General features: G+C 54.4%; 1 protein-coding gene across 6 annotated transcripts; it reads left to right on the top strand.

Annotated features, from left to right (window-relative positions):
- Positions 1 to 5,359: 5,359 nt before the first annotated feature.
- On the top strand, positions 5,360 to 20,453 carry MDFI (MyoD family inhibitor). Of its 6 annotated transcripts, XM_033094597.1 has the most exons (7): positions 6,761 to 6,958; positions 7,093 to 7,179; positions 8,095 to 8,225; positions 8,420 to 8,479; positions 14,320 to 14,502; positions 16,913 to 17,137; positions 19,609 to 20,452. In XM_033094597.1, exons 5-7 carry the CDS (start codon positions 14,424 to 14,426, stop codon positions 19,863 to 19,865), a joined length of 561 nt encoding a protein of 186 aa, XP_032950488.1. In that variant the 5' UTR covers positions 6,761 to 6,958; positions 7,093 to 7,179; positions 8,095 to 8,225; positions 8,420 to 8,479; positions 14,320 to 14,423; the 3' UTR covers positions 19,866 to 20,452. The 6 variants fall into 6 exon arrangements, with proteins under 6 accessions (XP_032950467.1, XP_032950473.1, XP_032950488.1 ...); XM_033094589.1 differs by lacking the exon at positions 8,420 to 8,479; XM_033094576.1 differs by lacking the exons at positions 6,761 to 6,958; positions 8,095 to 8,225; positions 8,420 to 8,479 and adding an exon at positions 5,360 to 5,587 and having other exon boundaries at positions 19,609 to 20,453.
- The last annotated feature ends 492 nt before the right edge of the window (positions 20,454 to 20,945 follow it).

The following is a 20,945-nucleotide window of genomic DNA, read 5'->3' on the forward strand; positions in this document are numbered from 1 at the left end:
ACAAGGTTGGACAGTTAAGTTCATGAACTCATCCTAGAAAAAGTGCTACATACCTCACTGCTGAATATCACTACGGTCACCTTCGAAGTACTCCCCTTGGGGAGCTATGCACTGAGGCCAGTGCCTAGTCCACCCTTCAAAGCAATTTTGGAACTCTTTTTCTGGAATGGCCATCAGAGCTGTCATCGTAGTACCCTTGATGTCCTGAATGTCATCAAAATGTTTTCCTTTCAATATTTCCTTTATCTTCGGGTAAAGGAAGAAGTCACTGGGGGCCGGATCAGGTGAGTGGGGAGGGTGTTCCTATAAAGTTATTTGTTTCCTGGCTAAAAACTCCCTCACAGACAGTGCTGTGTGAGCTGGTGCATTGTCGTGATGCAAGAGCCATGAATTGTTGGCGCAAAGTTCAGGTCGTCTAACTTTTTCATGCAGCCTTTTTAGCACTTCCCAATAGTAAATGTGGTTAACTGTTTGTCCAGTTGGTACAAATTCATAATGAATAATCCCTCTGATATCAAAAAAGGTTAGCAACATTGTTACAACCAGTTCGCGAACTTAATTGTCAGAACTTGTATATTTAACCACAATTTAAAACATTTAATAATATACCAAAAATCATTGAATTGTACACTTTCAATGTGTAAACTGTATTGTATGTGAATTATATCTTGATAAAGCTCTTAAAAAACAGTTTGTGTGTGGAGAGACAGAAGACCCAGAATGACCAACACCATGCTGAAGAAGAACAAAGTGGGAGGACCGCCTCTACTCAACTTCAAGACTTAGTATAAAGCTACAGTAATCCTGACGGTGTGGTATTGGTGAAATAATAGACAAATAGATGAATGGAACAGAATAGAGAGCCCAGAAATAGAACCACATAAATATAGTCAACTGATCCTTGACAAAGGAGCAAAAGCAATACAATGGAGCAAAAATAATCTTTTCAACAAATAGTGCTGGACAACTGGATATCCACATGCAAAACAATGAATCTGGACACACACCTTATACATTTCACAAAAATTAACTCAAAATGAACCATAGACTTAAATGAAAATACAAAACCATAAAACTCCTAGAAGATAACGTAGGAGAAAACTATATGACCTTGGGTGGAGCAACAGGAACGCTCATTCATTGCTGGTGGGAATGGAAAATGGTGCAGCCACTTTGGAAGTCAGTCTAGTGGCTCCTTACAAAATTGAACATATTCTCACCATACAATCCAGCAATCACACTCCTTGGTAGTTACTCAAATGAGCTGAAACCTTATTCCATTGTCTGGATGTACAAGTTTATTTATCCATTTTCCTACTAAAGACATCTTGGTGGCTTCCAAGTTTTGGCAATTATGAATAAAGCTGCATAAACATTCGTGTACAAGTTTTGATGTGTGGACATATGATTCAACATTAAAAACAAATGAACCATCAAGCCATGAAAAGACATGGAAGAAATTAAATACATATTACTAAGTGAAAGAAGCCAATCTGAAAAGTCTACATAGTATATGATTCCAACTGTATGGCATTCTGGAAAAGGCAAAACTATGGAGACAATAAAAAGATCAGTGGTTGCCAGCACTTAGCAGGGGTGGATGAATAGGTGGAGCTCAGAGGATTTTTAGGGCAGTGAAACTATTCCGTATGACACTAGACTGGTGGATACGTGTTAGTATACATTTGTCAAAACCCACAGAATACTACACCACCAAGAGTGATGTAGTAAACTATGGACTTTGGGTGATAATGATGTGACAATGTAAAGTCATCGATTGTAACAAATATGTCTCTCTGGTGCAGGATGTTTGTAGTGGGGAGGCTGTGCGTTTGTGCAACGACAGGCATATGGGAAATCTTTGTACTTTCCACTCAATTTTGCTGTGAGTCTAAAACTGCTCTAAGAAAAAGAAATTTGGATTTTTTGAAAAATCCAAATGCTGGCACTGCCCAGAAAATTATAATCAGTTTATATATAATTGTTATAAAGTTGAATTACTAAAAAATAAAAAGTTTAGAGGCCGCTGCATGAGGACATTTATGCGTGATTAGTAGATTTCATTGACGTACCACAAGGATGAAGGGAAGAGATTCTATCTGGGATTGGAGGATCAGTGAGGACCTGAGCCACCTCCCTCCCGCCTGTGGAGGGCTGTGGGGCTTCAGCAAGTTGCTTGACCTCTCTGTGCTTTGCTTTCCTCCTCTGGGAAATAGTTGTAGTAACTGTTATTTAATATTGTGAATACTAAACTGGTTAAGCCATGTCAGGTGCTGTGAACTGTGCATCCCGCATAGTAAGCAGTGTCTAAGTGTTTGTACATAAGATTCCCAATAATAGCCATGCTCTCTGACGTTCACTTACTGCTGTGTGAGCATGGGGGAGGGAAGTGTTGAGCAAAAGTTAACATTTACTGAGAGACGATGGATGTTGTACCAGGTGGTCACTCAGTTCTCCCCTCAATTGAGAGGTAGGACCTATCCTCCCGGGTTTACACGGAAAAACTGGAAGCTCAGAGTGTTCTAATAATTTGCCCCAAATCACATAGCTAGGTAGAAGTGACTGAGCCAGGATGCAAGCTGGGCCTCCATGACACCAAATGAAGCCCCACTCTTCCTACTATCCTCTGCCAAGTTCCTGGTACTCCAATTACCAATGAGACAGAGTGGGGGTGCACAGGGGCATGTTTCCATCTTCGGCAGCCAGGAATATCACAATTCTCTATACAGCTAACGGCTGTATGGAGTGTTGGAATGAGCGCTGCACTTGGCCTCAGAAAATGTGGTACAAAGTCACAGGACCACCCACTACTAGTTGTGTGGCCATGAGCAAGTGCCTCAGTTTCCTCATTCATATCTGGATTGTGTGGGCATTAAAGGAAGCAACAAACCGAGAAATATCTAGCAAGGGGTTGGCATATAGAGCATACCCAAATCATGTTTACTGAATGTGACACACCACTGTTACCTCCCATCACCAGGAGTAAAAGAGAGGGATAGAATCAGGCCTGGGGCTCAGAGCTCCCCTCACCCCATCCTCCGCCATTTCCTTCAGGAAGGCGGAGGGAATTAGAGCTCCATTCAGGGAAGTGCCCTTCAGAGAAAGAGTCGGTGAGGGGAGCTAAAATTTCTCAGTCCCTACCCAGCTGCTTCCCCAGGCTACACACAGACACACCCCCTTCTACACTGCCCTCTGCAGGGCAGTTGTGCCACAGTGAGCTGTCTGCTATTCTCCAGGGCAAGGCGGGGACCACAGCTGTGGTCCAGCTGTGGAACCCAGTCCAGCCGCCGAATGGCCCTGTGCCAGAGACAGGAAGCCAGCCGGGAAGAGCTGTGCATGTCTGCTGGACGCCAGGGGCTGGAGCACAGCCAGACCTGGGGAGTGCTTTGTGTGGAAAGGACAGTATAGGAGAGCTGTGCAGGGTCACTGTCACCCTTTGTTGCCTGGAGGCCTCTGGGGGTGGAGGGCGAGGATGAGGATGAGTCCCGAGAGGCAGGAAAGAGCACTGGGATGGTAGTCTAGTCTGGAAACCTGAGATTCAGTGCGATGTTGCCCTTAACTCACTCCTGCCACTAATTCACTCCATGATTTGCATCAGCCCCTTCCCGTCTCTGGCCTCTTGTTTCCCATCTGTGAAACTGGAAATATTTATTGAGGTCTCTGTGGCAGATATACAGTTCTAGGGAATACACTAGCAGGCAAGACAAAGTCCCCTCTTTCCTGGAGCTTTCATTCTACCAATCAACAAGCAAATATACAATAGGAAAAGTGGTGAAAGGATCTATGAAGAATAATCAAGTCGAGACAGAGTGAGGGGTTTGTGATGGCCTCTCTGAGAAGGTGACATAAACAGAGGAAATAAGAAAATGGGGAAAGGGGCCATGTGAATATCTAGGGAAAGCACGTCCACGTTCTCGGCAGAGGGAAGAGCAAGTACAAAGACCCCGAGGCAAGCACATGAGGCAAATTGAAAAAAAAAAAACACACACACAAAAACGACAACAAACAAAAAACTCAGGAAGCAGCAGGGCTAGAAGGAAATGAGTGAGGGAATCAAAAGCCAAGGCGGGTAGAGCCCAGCCTATGGAGCTTGAAGGCTATTGTAAGGAGTATGAATTTTACTCTGAATTGATCAGTAGGCCGCAGGCTGGGGTATGGAGCCTACCTAGTGTTGTGAGTGTGCGGTGGGGGGCAATTTCAACCTCTGTTCATTTACCCTGGGGTCCTAACCAGGTCTTTCAGGAAGAGACAGTAATAGGCCAGGCACTGGGGTGAAGTGTGTAAGGTCTAGAGTGAGTGACGCAGTTGGCTCAGGTGCAAAACTTAAGGGGGCATCAAAAATATCAGTAATTAAGATAAACAATATTTTCCTGCAATATATCTAAAAATCAAAATTAATACCAAAAAATCCATGATGAACAAAATGCTCACATTTTCAATAAAGACAAGACCTAATCCTGAACTTACGTGATCCTATTTCTCTCCCTTCACTCTCACCCCAGTCCTGGTTCCAATAAAACTTTATTTACAAAAATAAGCAGTTGACAGGCAGAGCTGTAATTTGATTTTTTTTAAATATTGTATTACAATATTATTTATCTTGGCATCCTAGGCAAGTGCCCCACTTATCTTACCCTAATCCTGGTCCTGGATAACAATGAAATGATTGGGTTCCACATTAAGGACCCCAGTGTCCACCCCTCCTGAGGTTCAGATTGGTGAAAGGACTTCCTCCAGGAAACCTGTGGGTGGTGAAGCTGGAGACAGATGCCAAGGCCCATCCTCTGGCCATCACACCCTCCCGTGCTCTGTTGTGGAAGGTTGATTTTAATGAGTGTTGGTTTTTTAAAACTTTTGTTCAAGTGTAATCATCACACAAAGAAATGCATGTAGCTTAAAAGTTCAGCTTGTTGAATTTTCGCAAACTCAGCACATTTGGATAACCAGCATGTGGGATTAAATTTAAAGCATATTTTACATTTCCAACAAACTAAACACATTAGTTACTACTGGGCCAGATTCAGAGGACTTTTGAGCTCAAGCAGGTGACTTTGGACAGTAAGGCTGGGGAACTAGGCTGATTCAGAGTTTGGGGGCCCTGGATAGAGATTGAGAAGGGACGGGGTGTAGCGCTAAGGTCTGTGGTGGGGGAGGGTGCCCTATATGAAGGAGAGGACACAGAGAGACAATGTCCATCCCCCTTACCATCCACCCCACCCTTGGAGGCGGGTGAGGCCCAGCCCGAGAGCCCAGGTAAGCCGGTAAGAATGTAGCAGTCGCCAGGCCCCGGCGCGGGCGCGTCCCGGTGACTCAGCCCTTGCCAGGAAGGGGGAGTCCAACCCATTCTCCAGAGCTCCCACACTGCAGCCTACTTGGGGCTGGCTTCAGGGGCGCCAGGCCAGGCCCCCGCAGCAGGCAGCCGGCCCCGGGAGCAGGACCCCCTCCTCCTGGCCCGGGGCCCCCTCTTCCGGCCTCAGCCACCTGGGCTCATCGCGGGGGACGCGGGCGCGGGTGGCGAGAGAGCGACGGACGCCGTGGGGCCACGGCGATCCTGGCCACGACGGCGCCGCGAGGACCTTCGAGCGCCGTAAGTAGCGCCTGCGGGGGCTGGGAGAGTCCCGCAGTCAGACCCCCGCGTCCTAGGCCCCGGCTTCCGCGGGACTGGGAGAACTGGCCTGGCGCCGCCGCCGCCTCCCTAATTGCTCACTGGCTCTCGTGGTGGGGAGCCCAGACGCGGCTCCGAGGCGGGCGGGTCAAGTGTGGCCAAGACGCTGTCACCCCAGCGGGCGGCCCCATGGGAGGGTCATCCTACCGGCCCGCCCAGCCCCACCCGGCGGGCCGCAGGCTCCATGCCTTCCCCCATTCTCGGGGACCTGGTCCCGGGGTCATGCTGAGGGTCCTTGAACCCCCTTGGGCTGCCTGGCAGTGGCTCCTTCCTATAGCCCTGAGGAGGGACCCTGCTCACAATTCCAGATGTGCCGCCCAGCTGTCCCCGCCTGGAAGGGCCCCTTCTCTCTCCTTTCCCCGCGCACCCGCAATTTGGAAGGCCTCGGATTCCATTCTGGAGCCAAAAGAAGGGGTGAACTCGGAGAAGCTCTCTTCGCTTCCAAAGTTGATTTTCTGATACAAATTCCCACGCACCGCTGGCGGGGGGTGGGGGGGGAATTAAGGATGCTCAGAGTTGATAGGGAGGTTAGCTAATCACTAACCGGATTTCCCGGAGACACAACCTCTGGCGGGGTGGGCACGACGTTTGTGAGCCCCAGACCCCCGGCACCCGGTGTAGACCTGGGGCCGAGACGGAGGGGGTGAGCAAAGGGAACTTGAGGAACTTGATCACCCCCATCTTTGGGACGAGATTATTTTGACAGTTGGTCAGAGGTTGTTGTGTTCACAGTGGTTTCTCTCTCTCGTTCTCAACGTTCCGAAAACTTTTGAAGAGTTTAGGACTGGAGAAGGAGAACGCGCAGCCCCCTCTGCAGCCCCTCGGGGCGCTGGGACTGGTGGGCAGAGATTTGGGGAGACGGGCCCTGCTCCGCGAGCGCGGAGGAAACGCGCGGAGCCAGCTTCCTGTGGGGGCTCTGGCCGCGGTGCCCCGCGGACAGACGTGTCCGGCCCAGGCAGCGCTGAGCCGGGCGCGGGGGAAGGGACGTGGTGGGGGTGCGACGAGGAAGGCGAGGAGGGGGCGGGGAGAGGGTGGGCCGGGGAAGAGGGGAAGGGAGCGGCGAGCAGGGGAGGAGCGAGGGGGCTGGAGGGAGAAAAGGAAGGAGGAAGGGGGCGCGCGGCTCGAGCTGGCGCCGAAATGGGAGAACGGCGCGAGTGAGAGGGGAGGGGGTGCTGGGCGGGCACCAGGGAGCCGCGTGGCCCCTCGGCGGGGGCGCCCTGGGCAGGCGCGCATGGCAGGCCCCGCGCCGTGATCCTGGTGGGGCGAGAAAGAAGGGCACAGCTTGCACCACCAGTAAGTTAGTTGGTGGCCGCGCTGGAACTGGGGGGAGGCGCGCGCCTGCGGCTGGATCATCCCCTGCCAGTCCCCCTTTCCCAGCACGCGCGGAGGGAAGGTCGGCCCCGCCCACTGAGCCTTGTTTTCTGCAGGTCCCGGGCCGATGTCCCAGGTGAGTGGCCAGCACCCCCCTCACTGCGACGCACCCAATGAAGCCCCCAGCGCAGCTCCGGGCCCAGGTAAGACCAGAGTGGAGACCGAGACTGGACGCAAGCGGGGTGGGCGGCTTGGGGGTGGGGTGTGTTCATTCTCCCCCCTCTTCCCTCTGACAAGAGAAGAAGGTTTCGGGGAGCTTGATTGGAGGTGGGGTGAGGGGTCTGGCTATTGCGGACCAGGTCCAAGGAAAGCGTAAGGCTGGGATGATGGGGGCAGGGCCGGAACGCAGGCGGCGGCTGTGCCAAGTTGGCTCCAACTCCCCCCTACTCCCAACACCAGACACACACACACACACACACACACACACACACACACACACACACACACACACATCCCGCGGTGTCTGTCTGTCAGGGATTTGTGTCCCAACCGTTTCTGCTCAGTGTGTAAATATTTATGGGGGCCTGAAGTGGGGGTAGGGGTGTGAGTCTTTCTCTCCTTCCCTTCCCCCAACCCAACCAGAGCCCAGCGATTCCCGAAAACTTTTGTCCGCAAAAAGCGGCCACACGAGGCGGCCCCTTCCCTCGCTGCCATCTCCTCTCGCTCGCCCTCCTCCCCACTGGGGCCTGGCCAAACCCCACCACTCCTATCCTGCTAACACACGCACAATGGAACACAACACAACACAACACAACACACTCGCCCCTTCCCCCAATTTACAGGGTTTGTAACCTCGCGGGGATTCTTGAAGGAGCCTTCCTACCCTGGGAGGGTTTGTGACTCCCTGAGGGTGGGAGCCCTGTCCTCACTGTGCAGATGTGAGCTGAGGCACACAATAGAACACAGTCTGCGAGAAGTCAGGAACTTCTGGGATTTTTTTGGGGGGGGGGCGGGGGATATAGGCCCAGGTTTCAAGACTTAAATTCCAGCTGGTGGTGAGTCTAATTCTTTTGCCTTCTGTTCCCCCACCCCCACTCTTTCTTTCTCCCCTCTTTGAGTATCTTGAGTACTGAAGGTCTGGTCCTGGACCTCTGACACTAACTCCCTGCGCGGCTTAGTCTCCACATCCGCCCTTAGAGGTTTGTCTGCCTGTTTGGAGAGGCCTGTCTCAGCTGCCCTGGTCTACCTGGTGAGGACGCTGACACTGGCACTCTGGCCGCCTGGAGCTGTGAAGTGGGGGCGGCGGGGTGGGGGGGTCACCTAGAGCAAAGTGAGAAGTGGGAGATGTCTGGCCAGGGGCCAGCCCAGGGATGACACTAATGTATCTGCTGCCCATCCCTGCTAACCCTCAGCTTCTCTCCTCTCTGTGGGCCCCTGGAGCAGGGCCTTCTGGAGAGTAAGTTCCTCCAAGAACGGGGCTCCTTCAGGCTGGAGAGAGCTAAGGTAGGGGGCTAGGAAAGCTCTTTCTCTGGGTCTGGGAACCTTCTCTCTCCTTCTCAGCCTCTCACCGCTTCACTCCTCCTCTCTTTCTCAGCCTCCCGCTTCTCTCCCTTCCTCCCACTTCACTACTTTCTTCCTCTGCTTATCCGTTTGCTCTCTGCCTCTTTCCAAGATCCTCTCCCCCGTGCCACCCATTCTCAGCCCCACAGGGAGAGGTGGGAGCTAAACGTGCAGGGGATGAGGGCCAGGTGGGCCACTGGGAGGGTTAAGCCCTAGGCTGTAACTTGAGGCCCCCCAGCGCCCAGCAAGCCCCCTCCCCAGCCTGGGCTGGGCTAGACAATGTGGCTTTCATAACATGAGGAGGCCTGGCTCTGCCGCCTTGGGAGAATGAGGCTGCTGCCCAGGAAGCCCAAACCGCAGGAGACTCAGCCAAAACCCCACAGACGCCTGAATCCGAGACCAGAATCCCCCACGCTCCCTGCTGAGCACTGACAGAACAGCAAGGCCACAGCGCTGCCCCCAGGGGCCCTGCTGGCAGGAAAGCCAGGGAACAAGCCAGCCCCTCCCTTAGCTGCCTAAGATGAAGATGAGGTGAAGGGCAGCTCTGGTTGGGGCAGGTGGCCAAGCCCCCACACCCTTGGCGCCCCCAGTGGCCTCTCCCCACCTACCCCTGGGAGACCTGAAGCCTGGCTCTGTAACCCACAGCAGATTTCTGCCCAGCACTGGGGCGTCACATTCCTGCTTTTGGTTCTAAATTGAATTTCCTGGGGAATTGGAGCCTTTAGACCTAAAATAAAACCAACCCGACCCAGCCTAACTGGCCAGTTCAGGGCCTCTCCAGTGCTTGGCCTGGTGGTGGCCTGGGACTGTGACCAGTATGTCACAAGTATGTATCAAGCGAGTCCACGTTCTCGCCGTTTGGGGGTTCAGAGCCAGGTGCCACCCCTAATCCTCGCCCTCTTGTTCTCTCTCCTTCCCTGACCTGGGGCCCCCCAAGTCCAGAAGTCAGTCCTCACCAACAGACATTTGCTGAGTACTCACTGAGGTGTGGAGAGGAAGATTGCTGCGGCCCCAAGGGAGGGAGCTGGGGAGGCTGCAGTCTGGTCAAGGAGCCAGGACTCCACCACCACCTTCTAACTGATAGGGGATGCTGAGCGCTCAGTTCTCAGTAAGTGGGCCGCTCAGAGGAAGAGCTGTTGGCTCAGGGTCGGGGAAGGCTGTCTAGAGGAAGAGGGGAAGCTTGAGTTGGGTCAGGAAGGATGGGCTGGATTTGGGGAGTGGGAGAAGAGAGCTAGGACCTTCTGGTCAAGAGGAACAATGTAAGCATTGGAGGGTTGGTCAGAAGGCACGGTGGTGGTTTGGGGCCACGGAGAGGACGGTCTGCCTGGGACACAGGATTCTCGTCCATTGATGAGGTTGAAGGTGTTGGCTGAGGCCAAGGAACATGGGAGTGTGGGGCTCCAGTCCCCACTCTCTGAGCAGAGCAGATCCTGGCCCGCTCTCTCCAGAGATGGTCCGAGCTCTAAGGGAGAAGCCTCGATCCACTGTCCACAGAGTCAATGGAGAGGGCTGGGTGTAAGGGACCAGGCATGGGAGCTCTGGAATAAGGGCCCTGCAGGCACTTCCAGGCTTGGAGTGAACCCATCCCATCTGGAAGAGGTCCCCCCACTCCTTCTTGGTCCAGGGTACCCACCCCTAACTTGGTGGATAACAGGCAGAGGGAGTCCATAGGGTCTCTGCTGAGGTTGTAAGTCTCTCAGCCTTCCTTCTTGAGCTGATGGATTTAAACATGATTTTCCACTCCCTTCTGGGGCTGTCTTTCCGGAACTCAGGGCTTTGAATTCAGAACCTTATCCGGTGCTAGGGACGCGAGTATGTTGAAGCAAAGGGGCTGTCGCCTTTCTGTATTTCCCCTTTGTAGATGGGGAGGAACCCTTGAGAGAGGTGCCGGGTTGGGGCTTCTGCTCAGAGACACCACCAGTATATATGGCCCGTGTGTTCATTAGAAAAAGGTGGCCCTCTGATGAGGTGCAGCAGGTATGCAGCTGGCTGAGCAGATGGCGCCTCCAGGAGGATGGGGCCAATCCAGGGTCTCCAGCCCACCCCTGGCCCCCTTGGCAGGCGCCTTTATGCAGAACACAAATGGTGCATCCACACAGCGGACCTTGGCCTCTGCTGGCCACTTTTCCCTCCAGCCCACTCCACATTTCTACCCTCTTGCACATCCTCTGAGCATTTTTCCCCAGAGATGTTCTCCCCTGAATAGCAGGGTCTCGTGGTCACAAGAGGAAAACTGGGCTCTTCTGGTCTCTTAATGGTTGAGCACTTGGGCTCTGCCGCTTGCCTGGCTCTTTTGCTCCATGTGCTCCTGGCGAAAGCTGTTTCTTGGTCCAGCATCTTGGCACCGGGGCCCGCTGGGCAGCATCTCATTGGCAGATCAGGTCTTCCTGCCACTTCTCATTCCCTCTCATTCTGTTTCCAGGTCTCTCTGCACTCAGCACACTTTCCTCTCCTGCCCTCAGCGTGGCTCCTTCGGGAGGCTGCTGGGTCCCCTCTGCTGCCCCTCCTGACCCCAGGAGGGCTGTCCCTCTATATTTCCAGGTCAAGATGACCGGTCTGGATTCTCTTTCCAGGTTTCCTTCTGAGGTCTGATGCTCACTCTAGAATGGCAGGTTTCCTGCAGGAGGGGCCCCCTCACCACTTAGTCTGTGCTCTCTAGAATCTCCTGTTCCCAAGAGTTCAAGGTCGTCAGCCCTCAAGGTGACGATGAGGAGAGATGCCCAGAGAATGGTGATACTGGGAAAAGAGGGCGGAGATGGGGACCCATCTTTTAACACTCTTTTCTGCCTTCCTCCCTTTCCAACCCTGGGGGCCCAGAGAGCTACAATCTGGCTCCATCTACTGCAGGACTGACAGGCTCACCCTTGTGCACCCCATGACCTCAGGAGAAAGCCTGGGAAAGGACCACAAGGCCCACAAGCCCCCAGCGATTGTAGGTGTACTGGCCTCCACAGCGCCACACGGCTGTCATTTCCCTTGTTCACATTGCAGCTGTTTACCCTGGGACCTTGGTTCCTGCTCCTCTTCTTGAAATGAGCTTTCCCCTTCTTTGCTGACTGATTAGTCAAGACCCAGTATGGGCACTGCCTTCTCCAGGAAGCCTCCTAGCCCCCCACCTCCCCCCCCACACACGGGATAAGTGCCCATCTTTTGTGCTTCCACAGCTCTTAGAGGTGTCCTACTGTCACTTCTGCCCTTCAGTGTGTGTGACTGCCCCCTACCCCACCCTGACAGAGAATTCCTCAGGCAGTGACCTTTCTCATTTGGTCTACCCAGTTCTTGACACATTGCTGATGTATTGTAGCTGCTTAACAAATGTTCAACCAAACAGCATAGGAGGGAGGGAGGGAAGGAGTGAGGGAGGGAGCGAAGGAAGGAGGGAGGGAGGGAGAAAGAAGAAGGAAGGAGGGCAGGTAGGTGGGTGGTAGGTAGAAGGGTACATGAATGGCCCCTGCAGGCCAGGATCCTGCTAAGCATTTCATTTACTCTCTGAAACCCTGAGGGATAAGCATTAGAACCACCCCTTTACACACAAGGTAACCCAAGTCCTGGTAACTTGTCCAGGCTGGTAACCAGGGAAAACCAAGGCTTGGATCTCACTGCTCCTTGCTCAGGCCTTTCTTATTATACCACATGGGAGAGTCAGTGCTCCCGGTTCAGGTCCATGGCAAGATGCCTCTGGGCCAGAGGCTGTCGCTGGGCCGGGCCCCTCCCTTCCAGGGAACTAGGACCCAAGCCCTGAGCCTCCTCCTTCATGTACAACCTGGGGTCTTAGCCGTAAGAGTTTGGTCTGAGCGGCTGCAGACCAGGTTCAGGGCTAGAGAGGTGCCAGCTAGCAGGATACCTTTCTCCTCCCTGGATGTCATCTCCACTTGCCTGCTCCTCTTTGTCCAAACCTGACCTTCCAAAAGCCATTTGACCTCTCTCCTTAACCCAGGTGGGGACAGGGGCTCTCAGAAGGTGCAAAGTTTGGATGGGGCGGGAGGAAACCCGCCCCCTGCCTCCCTGGAGAAGCTGTGGGCACTATGAGGGTTCCCAACAGATAACTCTGGTACCTCCAGCAGCCGCAGGAGCTCCAGCGCGTCCTGCCTCCTGGCCTCAGCTCCTGTCTCCAGGCAGAGCCGGTGGTTTTCCCTGGGCAGGTGTGAGCAGTTGGCTTGGGCCTGCAGCACTCTACTACCCAATGGGGCCTCTGTCCCCCTGACCCTGGGAGACCAGGGTCTTTGGAACAGGATTGCTCAGGGGTCTCTGAAAGTCAGAAGCCACAGACGGATACTCAGGGCGCAGGGAGGCAGCTGAGCCCCTGGATCGCCCCCTCCCCTCAGGATGTCCCCATCCTCTAGATCTGTGTGCCCAGACTTAATTGATCCGTCTCAGTATCTCCCTCCTCCCTTCTCCCACACCGCCCTCACCGGGAGACAGCTCAGAGAAGGACGCCACATGTAAGCTCCTCTGTTCTCCGTGCTTGATTCATTTCTATTTCCAAGTCGGGGAGTGTCTCTCTCTTGGTCTCTGTGTGGTGTGTTCGCCTGGCTGTGGATCTTTTACTCTCTGGGTTGCACCACCCTTTCCTTCATCTCTCTCTGTCTCCCTATGTCGCTCTCCTTTGCCTGTGCCCTTTTGGTCTCTGTGTCCCTCTGAGTCTCTTCTTTCTATATGCTCCCTGCCCTCAATATGGCATTGGGGGCGGGGGGGTATCCTCTTGAGGCCCAACTGTAGGCCCAGTCTGTCATTCCAACTGTACAGCCTGGGGTCTGATGAGAGGCTCAGGTTGCACCCTGCACCCCATGATTGCCCAGCCTGACCCCTGACCCTGTGACCCCTGCCTTCACCCTCCTCCCTGTTCCACCTCAGGTCTTCCCTCACCCCGGTGACCAAGGATGTGGAAACTGGGGCCCCTTTCTGCCTCCGATCTCCACCTCCCATCCCCCTAACCTTCTTCCCCTTGGGCCCAGGGGGCCGAGTCCTGCTGCCCCAGGAGCTGTGGGTTTGAAGGTGGCTCCATTCCTTCCTTCCGCCCACTGTGCACGGAGGGCTGAGCCCTGTAATTACATGTGACTGCGGTCCACCTCTTCCCAGCCCTCTCTGGCCGTCTCCTGTCCCTCTTCCTGCCTTGTAGCCTCTCCGCCTCAGGCCCAGTCTTCTCTTCACACCAGATTTTCTCTGACTCTTTCTCTTGCTATCATCCTCTCTCTCTGACCCAATTTCTCACTGTCTGTCTCCCTCTCGCTCTGTCTGTATCGTGTTCCCTTCTCTTTCGCCTCTGCCTCCGACCCTGTCTTCATCTCTCTCTCCATCGCTGACTTTCACTCCATTGTTGAGTCTCCCTCCCGTCCCAGGCTGTCTGTCACTGGGTTTCTGGGGCTCTCTCCTTCCGTGCCTAATCTCCCCACCTTCTGATGCTCTATCTCTCTTTGCTTCCCTGTCCCTTTTACTGTCCCTTTGATTCTTTCTCTCTCCCTGTCACTCTTGATGCCTGTCCCTATCTCTCCATCGCTGACCACCTGTCTGTTCTCTCCTGCACTGTGTTTTTGCCTTCTTTCTCCCCTTCCCTGACACCACACACGTGCACACACTCACATCCTTGCTCACTCACACATTGTGGTTTGGGAGCTTTCTATTTTGGAGTCTGGAACTGTTGCCAAATAGGGTAAAGGCTGGGTAACTGGTACAGAGACCAAGAATGAGGGCTCACAGCTTTCTGGGCTGCGAAAAGGGGACCAAGGCTGGGTAAGCAGGAGAGCACCAGGAAAATACACCTTGGTTGTCTGCTTTTTCCCTAGCCCAGACCTCATCCCTCCTGCCTGGGCTGGAGGTAGGAACAGCATCCACTCATCCTGTGGAGGCTGCGCTAGAGGAGGGCTCCCTGGAGGAGGTGGCAACCCCCATGCCCCAAGGCGATGATTCTGGGGCACCCCAGGCCCTGGACAGCACTGACCTCGATGTCCCCACAGAAGCTGTGACATGTGAGTCCTAGGGGGTCCGGGAGTTGGGGTGGCAACACATAGGAGTTGCATTAGGGAATGCAATCCAGATGGGCTGGCACAAATGCAATGGGTGCCTGTGGGAGTCTAGCACGGGGCCAGGACCTTGAAGTGTGGGCAGTGGAAAGGTGTATGACACTGTTACTGTCTTTTCTGTCTAAGGAAGAAGATCTCCACAGAATGATTAGTATACAATTCGTTCAAAATGAGTATGCACAGGCTCTAGGCCATATGGTTCAGGACAAGAGAGCATGAGGCCGTATGGAAAGAGGCACCCTCACCTCAAGAGGAGAGCAGGGGACCAGATGCAGGCAGCCAGAGCCCGACACAGCACCATCTTTCAGGGTATCAAGGGCAAAAGGAAGGAGAGAAGCCTCCAGTTGATCTGGGCAGAAAGGAACAAAATTTAGCTCCATTCCCAGGCTTGGCTCGAGGTCTCCAAGGAGGTCCTGGGAGGAAGAGGATTCTCCACCCTCATCCTCAAAAGTAGGGAAAGGGGCAGCCAGAATCGTTTTGTAATTACTAATAAGATATACGAAATCTGTATAGACACATTTGCACTTTCCAAATTTCCTGCCCTGCATGATCCCACGTGCTCTCCTAATCGGTCTGCAGTGAGGCAGCGGACTGGTCACCGCTAAGCCCATTTTACAGACAAGGAAACTGAGGTGCAGAGGACCGGAGCCTGGATACAAGCTGGGAGACTCAGGTCTCCTGGCCCACTGATCTTTCCTCTGCCTGCCTGCCTGCCTGCCTGCCTGCCTAGCTGGCACATGGAGCAGGAGCTGCCTTCAGGCAGGGCATTTGGGGCAAAGTTGGACTCCCTGGAATTCAGGGTTACTAAATCCCGCTAGTGCATTGCCCTCAGCCTCCTCCAGACACAGCCACCAGCAGAACTGAGTGAAAGAGGTCAGCTGCATGGCCACGGAGGAGGGGGCCTGGGTGAGAGGTGGACAGACACTCCTATGTCTGTGGGCCCTGAGTGTTTGCTCTGTGACTCAGTCCCTGTGACCACCCCATGGCTATGGCCAGAGGCAAGCTTGTGTCTGCCCACACCCCCCAGGGCCCTCGGCTCACCACGCATGCCCGCCCTCTGGTCACTGTGCCCATGTTTAGGCAGCAGGGCAGGGGGCACCCAAGCTGGCCAAGCATTCAGCCTAGTCACAACTGTGGGGCCAAGAGGTGGCGGCGTGGTGATTCAGGCCTGGCCACTTCCCATGGCCTTACCCCTGTTTACCCAGATGCAGGCACCAGCCACACCTCTCCCAGCAAGGAGCCTCTCCAGAGCCCTGTCTCTGTCCTCCTTCTCACTCCCCAGCTCGTCCTGCCCCGCTCCTTTCTCCCAGTCCCCATCCCCTCCCCCTCCGCTTCCTAGTCGGGGGATCTTTGGTGAGATTTATCCTCTCTGGGCCTCAGTTTTTTGATCTGTGAGATGAGGCTGATCATCTATTGTGATACTTAAAGAAGTTACTACACATAAAGCTCTTAGCCTTGTGTCTGGCACCTGATAACCGCTCAAAACAGGGGAACTGTTAGTTCTAAGCATGTCCCTTCATGTCTTGAGAACAGAACTGTGCCTTTCAGGCGAGCAAACCTAAGTGAGGTGAGGAAAAGAACTAGGTGTTTTGGGACATTTCCAGGGCCCGTTTCCTTGCACCCCACTGATAAAGCTGATGTGTCTCAGCTTGGGATGGGGAGTCAGGGATTCCTGGCCTCAGGAGTCTCCCAGCTGGCCTCCCTCTTCTTTTCTTCTCTCCCTCCTTACTCAGACCCCAAAGGCCCCTCGGCAAACTCCTCTGCCAGCCGCCTCCCCCCACAGAGGCCAACGGGGCAGGAGTGTGGAGGAGCCGGAGATAAAGGGGCTGCTGTAAGGAGCCCCCAGATTCCAGGGCCAGGCGTTCATCTCCAAACAGATGTTTCTAATAACTCACCCAGCACACGAAGGGCAAAAACAGCTGGGGGCTTGGCAGAGACCGAGGTGAAGGTTAACTGCTTCACTGCTGTCCTTCCCACCCCAGCCAAACTGTCCCTGTTCTTTCACCCCCAATTGCCACCACTCTTGCCAAAATCCCAGGACACCAAGAGCAGGAGAATGGATTTCATGTGGAGTAAGAAAGTGGGGTGCGGGGCTCTGAGCCCCTCCCCTTACCTTGCACCTCTGTCTTTTCTGGAATGAGCACTGGCCTGGGAGTCAGGAGCTAGGCTCCACTCTGCTTCTATTTCATAGTATGCCTGTGGGCCTCAGTTTCCCCATCTGCAGAATACAAGTCCTTACTGGGCTGGTCACCCAGCCCAGTAAGAATGAAGTAGGCAGGAATAGAGCAGAGCAGAGCTCTGGGAAGCTGGGTGGCCCCTACCTTGCCCCCATCGCCCTTTCTTGTCATCTCTCTAGGCCAGCCTCAGGGGAACCCCTTGGGCTGCACCCCACTACTGGCGAATGGCTCTGGCCACCCCTCGGAGCTGGGCAGTGCCAGGCGGGCGGGGAATGGTGCCCTGGGTGGCCCCAAGGCCCACCGGAAGTTGCAAGCACACCCATCTCTTGCCAGCCAGGGCAGCAAGAAGAGCAAGGGCAGCACCAAATCGGCTGCCTCCCAGATCCCTCTCCAGGCACAGGAAGGTAAGTACCCCCCACCCCAGGACGGTCCTCCAAAGCCAGGTTCCTTAAGGCATCATGCAGGGACCAGCAACAACATTTTTGGTTACAAGTGCAGTCTCAGCCCCACGCCAGGCCCACTGGACCTGAACCTCTGGGTGGGGCAGGAGCCTGGGTTTTCACAAGCCTTCAGGGAGTCTGATGCAAGATTCAAATGGAAGAACCTTGCACAGGTTGTTGGATAAACTGAAGCATATCTGCATTCTCAAAGCCAACCCCTTCCGACCGCTGCCTGCCCAGAGTTGCTGTAACAAGGGATGGAGCCATCTGGGTTGATCCAGCTTAAGCCACCCCATTTCTGGAAACAGAAATTTTCCTCAAAGAGTGGGCCATCTGTTTAGTGAGAGCAGAACACCTAGCAGAAGAAAATGATGCATATCAGATTTGTAATTGGAGGCGGGGCAGGGGCTGCAAGGTGTAGTGGGAGATCAGAGGACCCAGATACACCAGCCGTTGTTCCTGCAACGCAAAGGTCCTCCCTCTGCAGGGCCGCGCTGGGCAGCCAGCTCCCCCCACCCCACCAGGCATCAGTTCAGCATGGGTGACAGCTGCCTGTAGCTCAGTGGTTCTTGACCTTCACCCCAGAATTGTTAAGTGATTCCTGTCCATATTGGGGGACTCTGGCCTGGTCCTCTGCAAACAGGATTCAGTGTACACATGTGCATGCAACATATTCATAAACCTTCCCACCCTGCAGAGCAGATTCTGCCCAACAGTTTAATTTATGAAAGAGGTAATTCTATCATTTAAAGTGTCCTAGCCATCTGCTATGTGCTGGAAACCCCGTCTATGACCTCATGAAGCTCTCATGAGAGACACAGCAGGTAGTCACCCTGTAGCGTGATAAATACAGTGATGAAGCCACACACAGAAAGCGCGGGAGGTGAGTCTAGGAAGGCTCTGGGGGAGTCTGAGCAAGCCTTAAAGGGTGAGTGGTAGGATCTAGCCAGGGAGCATTAGCACGGAGGTGAGAAATGGCTAGTGTGGCTAGTTTATGAAGGTAAGGAATGGTGGGTGGTGAGACTCCAGGCAGGCAGGGGCTTCGGGTGGGGGACGCCTTGTAAACCTTGCAGTGGACCTAGATTTTATCTGGAGGACAATAGGGAGCCATTGAAGGGCCTTACAAAAGGTAGCGACCTCATCAGGTTTGCACTGGAAGAGAACTCTTAACTAATTTGCAGATAGATTGCAGAGGTTCCAGCTGTACAAGACCCCACTCCGTCCACTCAGAAAAGGGCTGGGGGAGTCAGACCCTCCACGGCAGTGAGACCCCTCCACAGGACCAGCCTGTGCCGGGGGCCCACCAAGTCAGGGGAACTGGACACTCTGCCCCATGGCCTGGTCACTAGGAGAGGTGCCGGCTCAGTACACTAAGCACTTCTGAGCATGGACTCCAGAGCCAGTCTGCCTGGGTTCAGTTCCCAGCCCCACCACTTAGCAGTGTGGGCTGCCCAAGGGCGGGCTCCTGCATTCATTCCCTTACCACTGATTTCCCAGCACCTACAATGCACTGGGCACTGTTCTGGGGACTTGTAACAGATCAGTAACCAAAATAGACAAAGATGCCTGCCCTTTCGGAGCTTCTGTTTTAGTAGGAGGAGAAAGCTGTGTCGTGTGGTGGAAGGTGATAAGTCCTATGGGGGCCAGGTGAAGCAGGCCAGGGCAAGGGGATGGAGGTACTGGGGTGCAGTGGGCAGGTGGCAGTATTAAAGAAGGTCGCATCTGGGCAATGAAGGAGGGGAGGGAGTGAGCAGAGCATTTATGTGGGACAAGAGCATTCCAGGTTAGGGCATTGGAAGCAGTGCCTGCAGGACCAGGAATAGCCTGTGATCCGGGGGGCAGAGTAAGGGGGGACCAGATCACATGTGGGTGGGGGGGCCACTGTGAGCTCTTCAGATTTTACTCGTAGTGAGGTGGAAGTAAGTGAAGGGTTCTGAGCACAGAAGGGACAGAATCCCATGGAAGTTTTTCAAGGGGCCCACGGTGTGGGGAGTAGATTCTGGGAGGGAGAGTCACAGGTTGTTGGTGGGAGGCCAGTGAGAGGGCTGTTGCAGTGCCCCCCACCCCCAGAGATGAGCAGAGTGGTAGGATTCTGCCTATATTTTGAAGTGACTTCTCTGCCTCAGTTTCGTCATCTGTAGAGTGGGGTTTTTGCAAGTTTAAATGAGTTTAATTCATACCCAGCACTTAGAACAGTGCCTGGAACATGGCATCACTCCATGTTTGTTAAATAATTGACTGGGGGCGTTAAGAGCAGGAACTCAGGGCCCTGCCACTTACCCAGTAGGTGTGTGTAAGTCACTCTCTGTGCCTAAGTGGGGCTCCTCACGGTCCCCACTTCAGGGAGCTGCGGGTGGGCTGCATGAGCCGGGTGGCCTGCCTCTGGCTCTCTCACCTGCTCTCTCCGCTCCCTCCCCCGGCCCCGCCCACCGCAGACTGCTGTGTGCACTGCATCCTGTCCTGCCTGTTCTGCGAGTTCCTGACGCTGTGCAACATTGTCCTGGACTGCGCCACGTGCGGCTCCTGCAGCTCGGAGGACTCGTGCCTCTGCTGCTGCTGCTGCGGCTCCGGCGAGTGTGCTGACTGCGACCTGCCCTGCGACCTGGACTGCGGCATCCTGGACGCCTGCTGCGAGTCGGCGGACTGCCTGGAGATCTGCATGGAGTGCTGTGGGCTCTGCTTCTCCTCCTGACCCGCGACATGCCAGCAGGGTCGCACACAGCCCGGTCAGCCCCCGCCCCTGGTCCTCTGTCCTGGGCCACGTGCCTTCGCAGAACCCCAGCCGGGTGAGAAGGGGGGCGGGGCGCTCCGGAGGCCACCTCAGTCACAGAAGCTGGGCCCACTGCAGACAGCCCGTCCTCCTGCGGGTTCCTGGCGATACACAGCACCGAGGACCTCGTGGGGGAGGGCTAGTGGCAGAACCGCTCCTGGACCAGCTGCCTGGGCTGCAGAACACTGTGAAAGTTGGGGGAGGCGGCAGGAACGTGGGGACAGGGCGAGGGCCAGGCGGGGCTGTGCGCTTCTCTACCTCTCACTGCTCCTGGTGCCTCCTCCTGCTGCTGCCCCAGGCTTAGAGAACAGCAAAATGTGAAAAGAGACACCCCACCCTGCCCTCAGCCAAGCCCCTCCCTGTTCTCCTTTCCTGGGCTTTTGTGGGGGCCTGACCCATACAGTGACCCGAGCTGGCAGAGCTGAGCTTGGACCTGAGGCAGAGCGGGAGTGGGAATGGAATGGTATAGAAAAGACTGGAAGGGGAGAGGGAGGGAATGGAGGGAGGGTCTGTTCTATTTGTTGCTGTAAATAAAGATATTTGTTCATTTCAGATTTCCTCAGGACTCATGAGTAATGTCCATGGACCACGGCTCTAAAAAGCAACCACTCCCCTCAACCCCCTTGCAAAGCACCCAAAAGGATGCCCTCTGGGATCCCTTCCATTCCTCATTCATGCTCCCCGCTAAGGAAAGGAAGCAAGGAGGGTACCAACTCCCCACCATTATTTCCCTCTTCCTGCCAAAGGGAAGGGAAACCCAGGAAGGAAAGAGTTAATCCTTGGCATAGAATTAATTAACAACAGATGTGTTCGAGTTTTGATTAATTAATCTCCTGCTGACTCCAACTTCTTGAAGCCCTTGCCATTGATGGCTCCAAGGCATAGGGTGGTGCCTATATCAGTGGCAGAGCCATGCCTGGAGTGGGGGCAACCCTGGGCCTGGCACAGCCTGGGCTTGCTCTTGGACTGCACTGGGAGGTGGGTATGGCTTAAGTGGTGGTT

This window comes from Rhinolophus ferrumequinum, chromosome 3, assembly GCF_004115265.2.
Source record: "Rhinolophus ferrumequinum isolate MPI-CBG mRhiFer1 chromosome 3, mRhiFer1_v1.p, whole genome shotgun sequence".
Taxonomy (NCBI): domain Eukaryota; kingdom Metazoa; phylum Chordata; class Mammalia; order Chiroptera; family Rhinolophidae; genus Rhinolophus; species Rhinolophus ferrumequinum.

Excerpts from the sequence above, each read along its gene's own strand:
- MDFI (XM_033094576.1), top strand. The coding sequence starts at position 7,104 with ATGTCCCAGGTGAGTGGCCAGCACCCCCCTCACTGCGACGCACCCAAT. Across the intron at positions 7,180-14,319 it reads CAGCGCAGCTCCGGGCCCAG|CCCAGACCTCATCCCTCCTG; the intron begins GTAAGACCAGAG and ends CTTTTTCCCTAG. Across the intron at positions 14,503-16,912 it reads CCCCACAGAAGCTGTGACAT|GCCAGCCTCAGGGGAACCCC; the intron begins GTGAGTCCTAGG and ends TCATCTCTCTAG.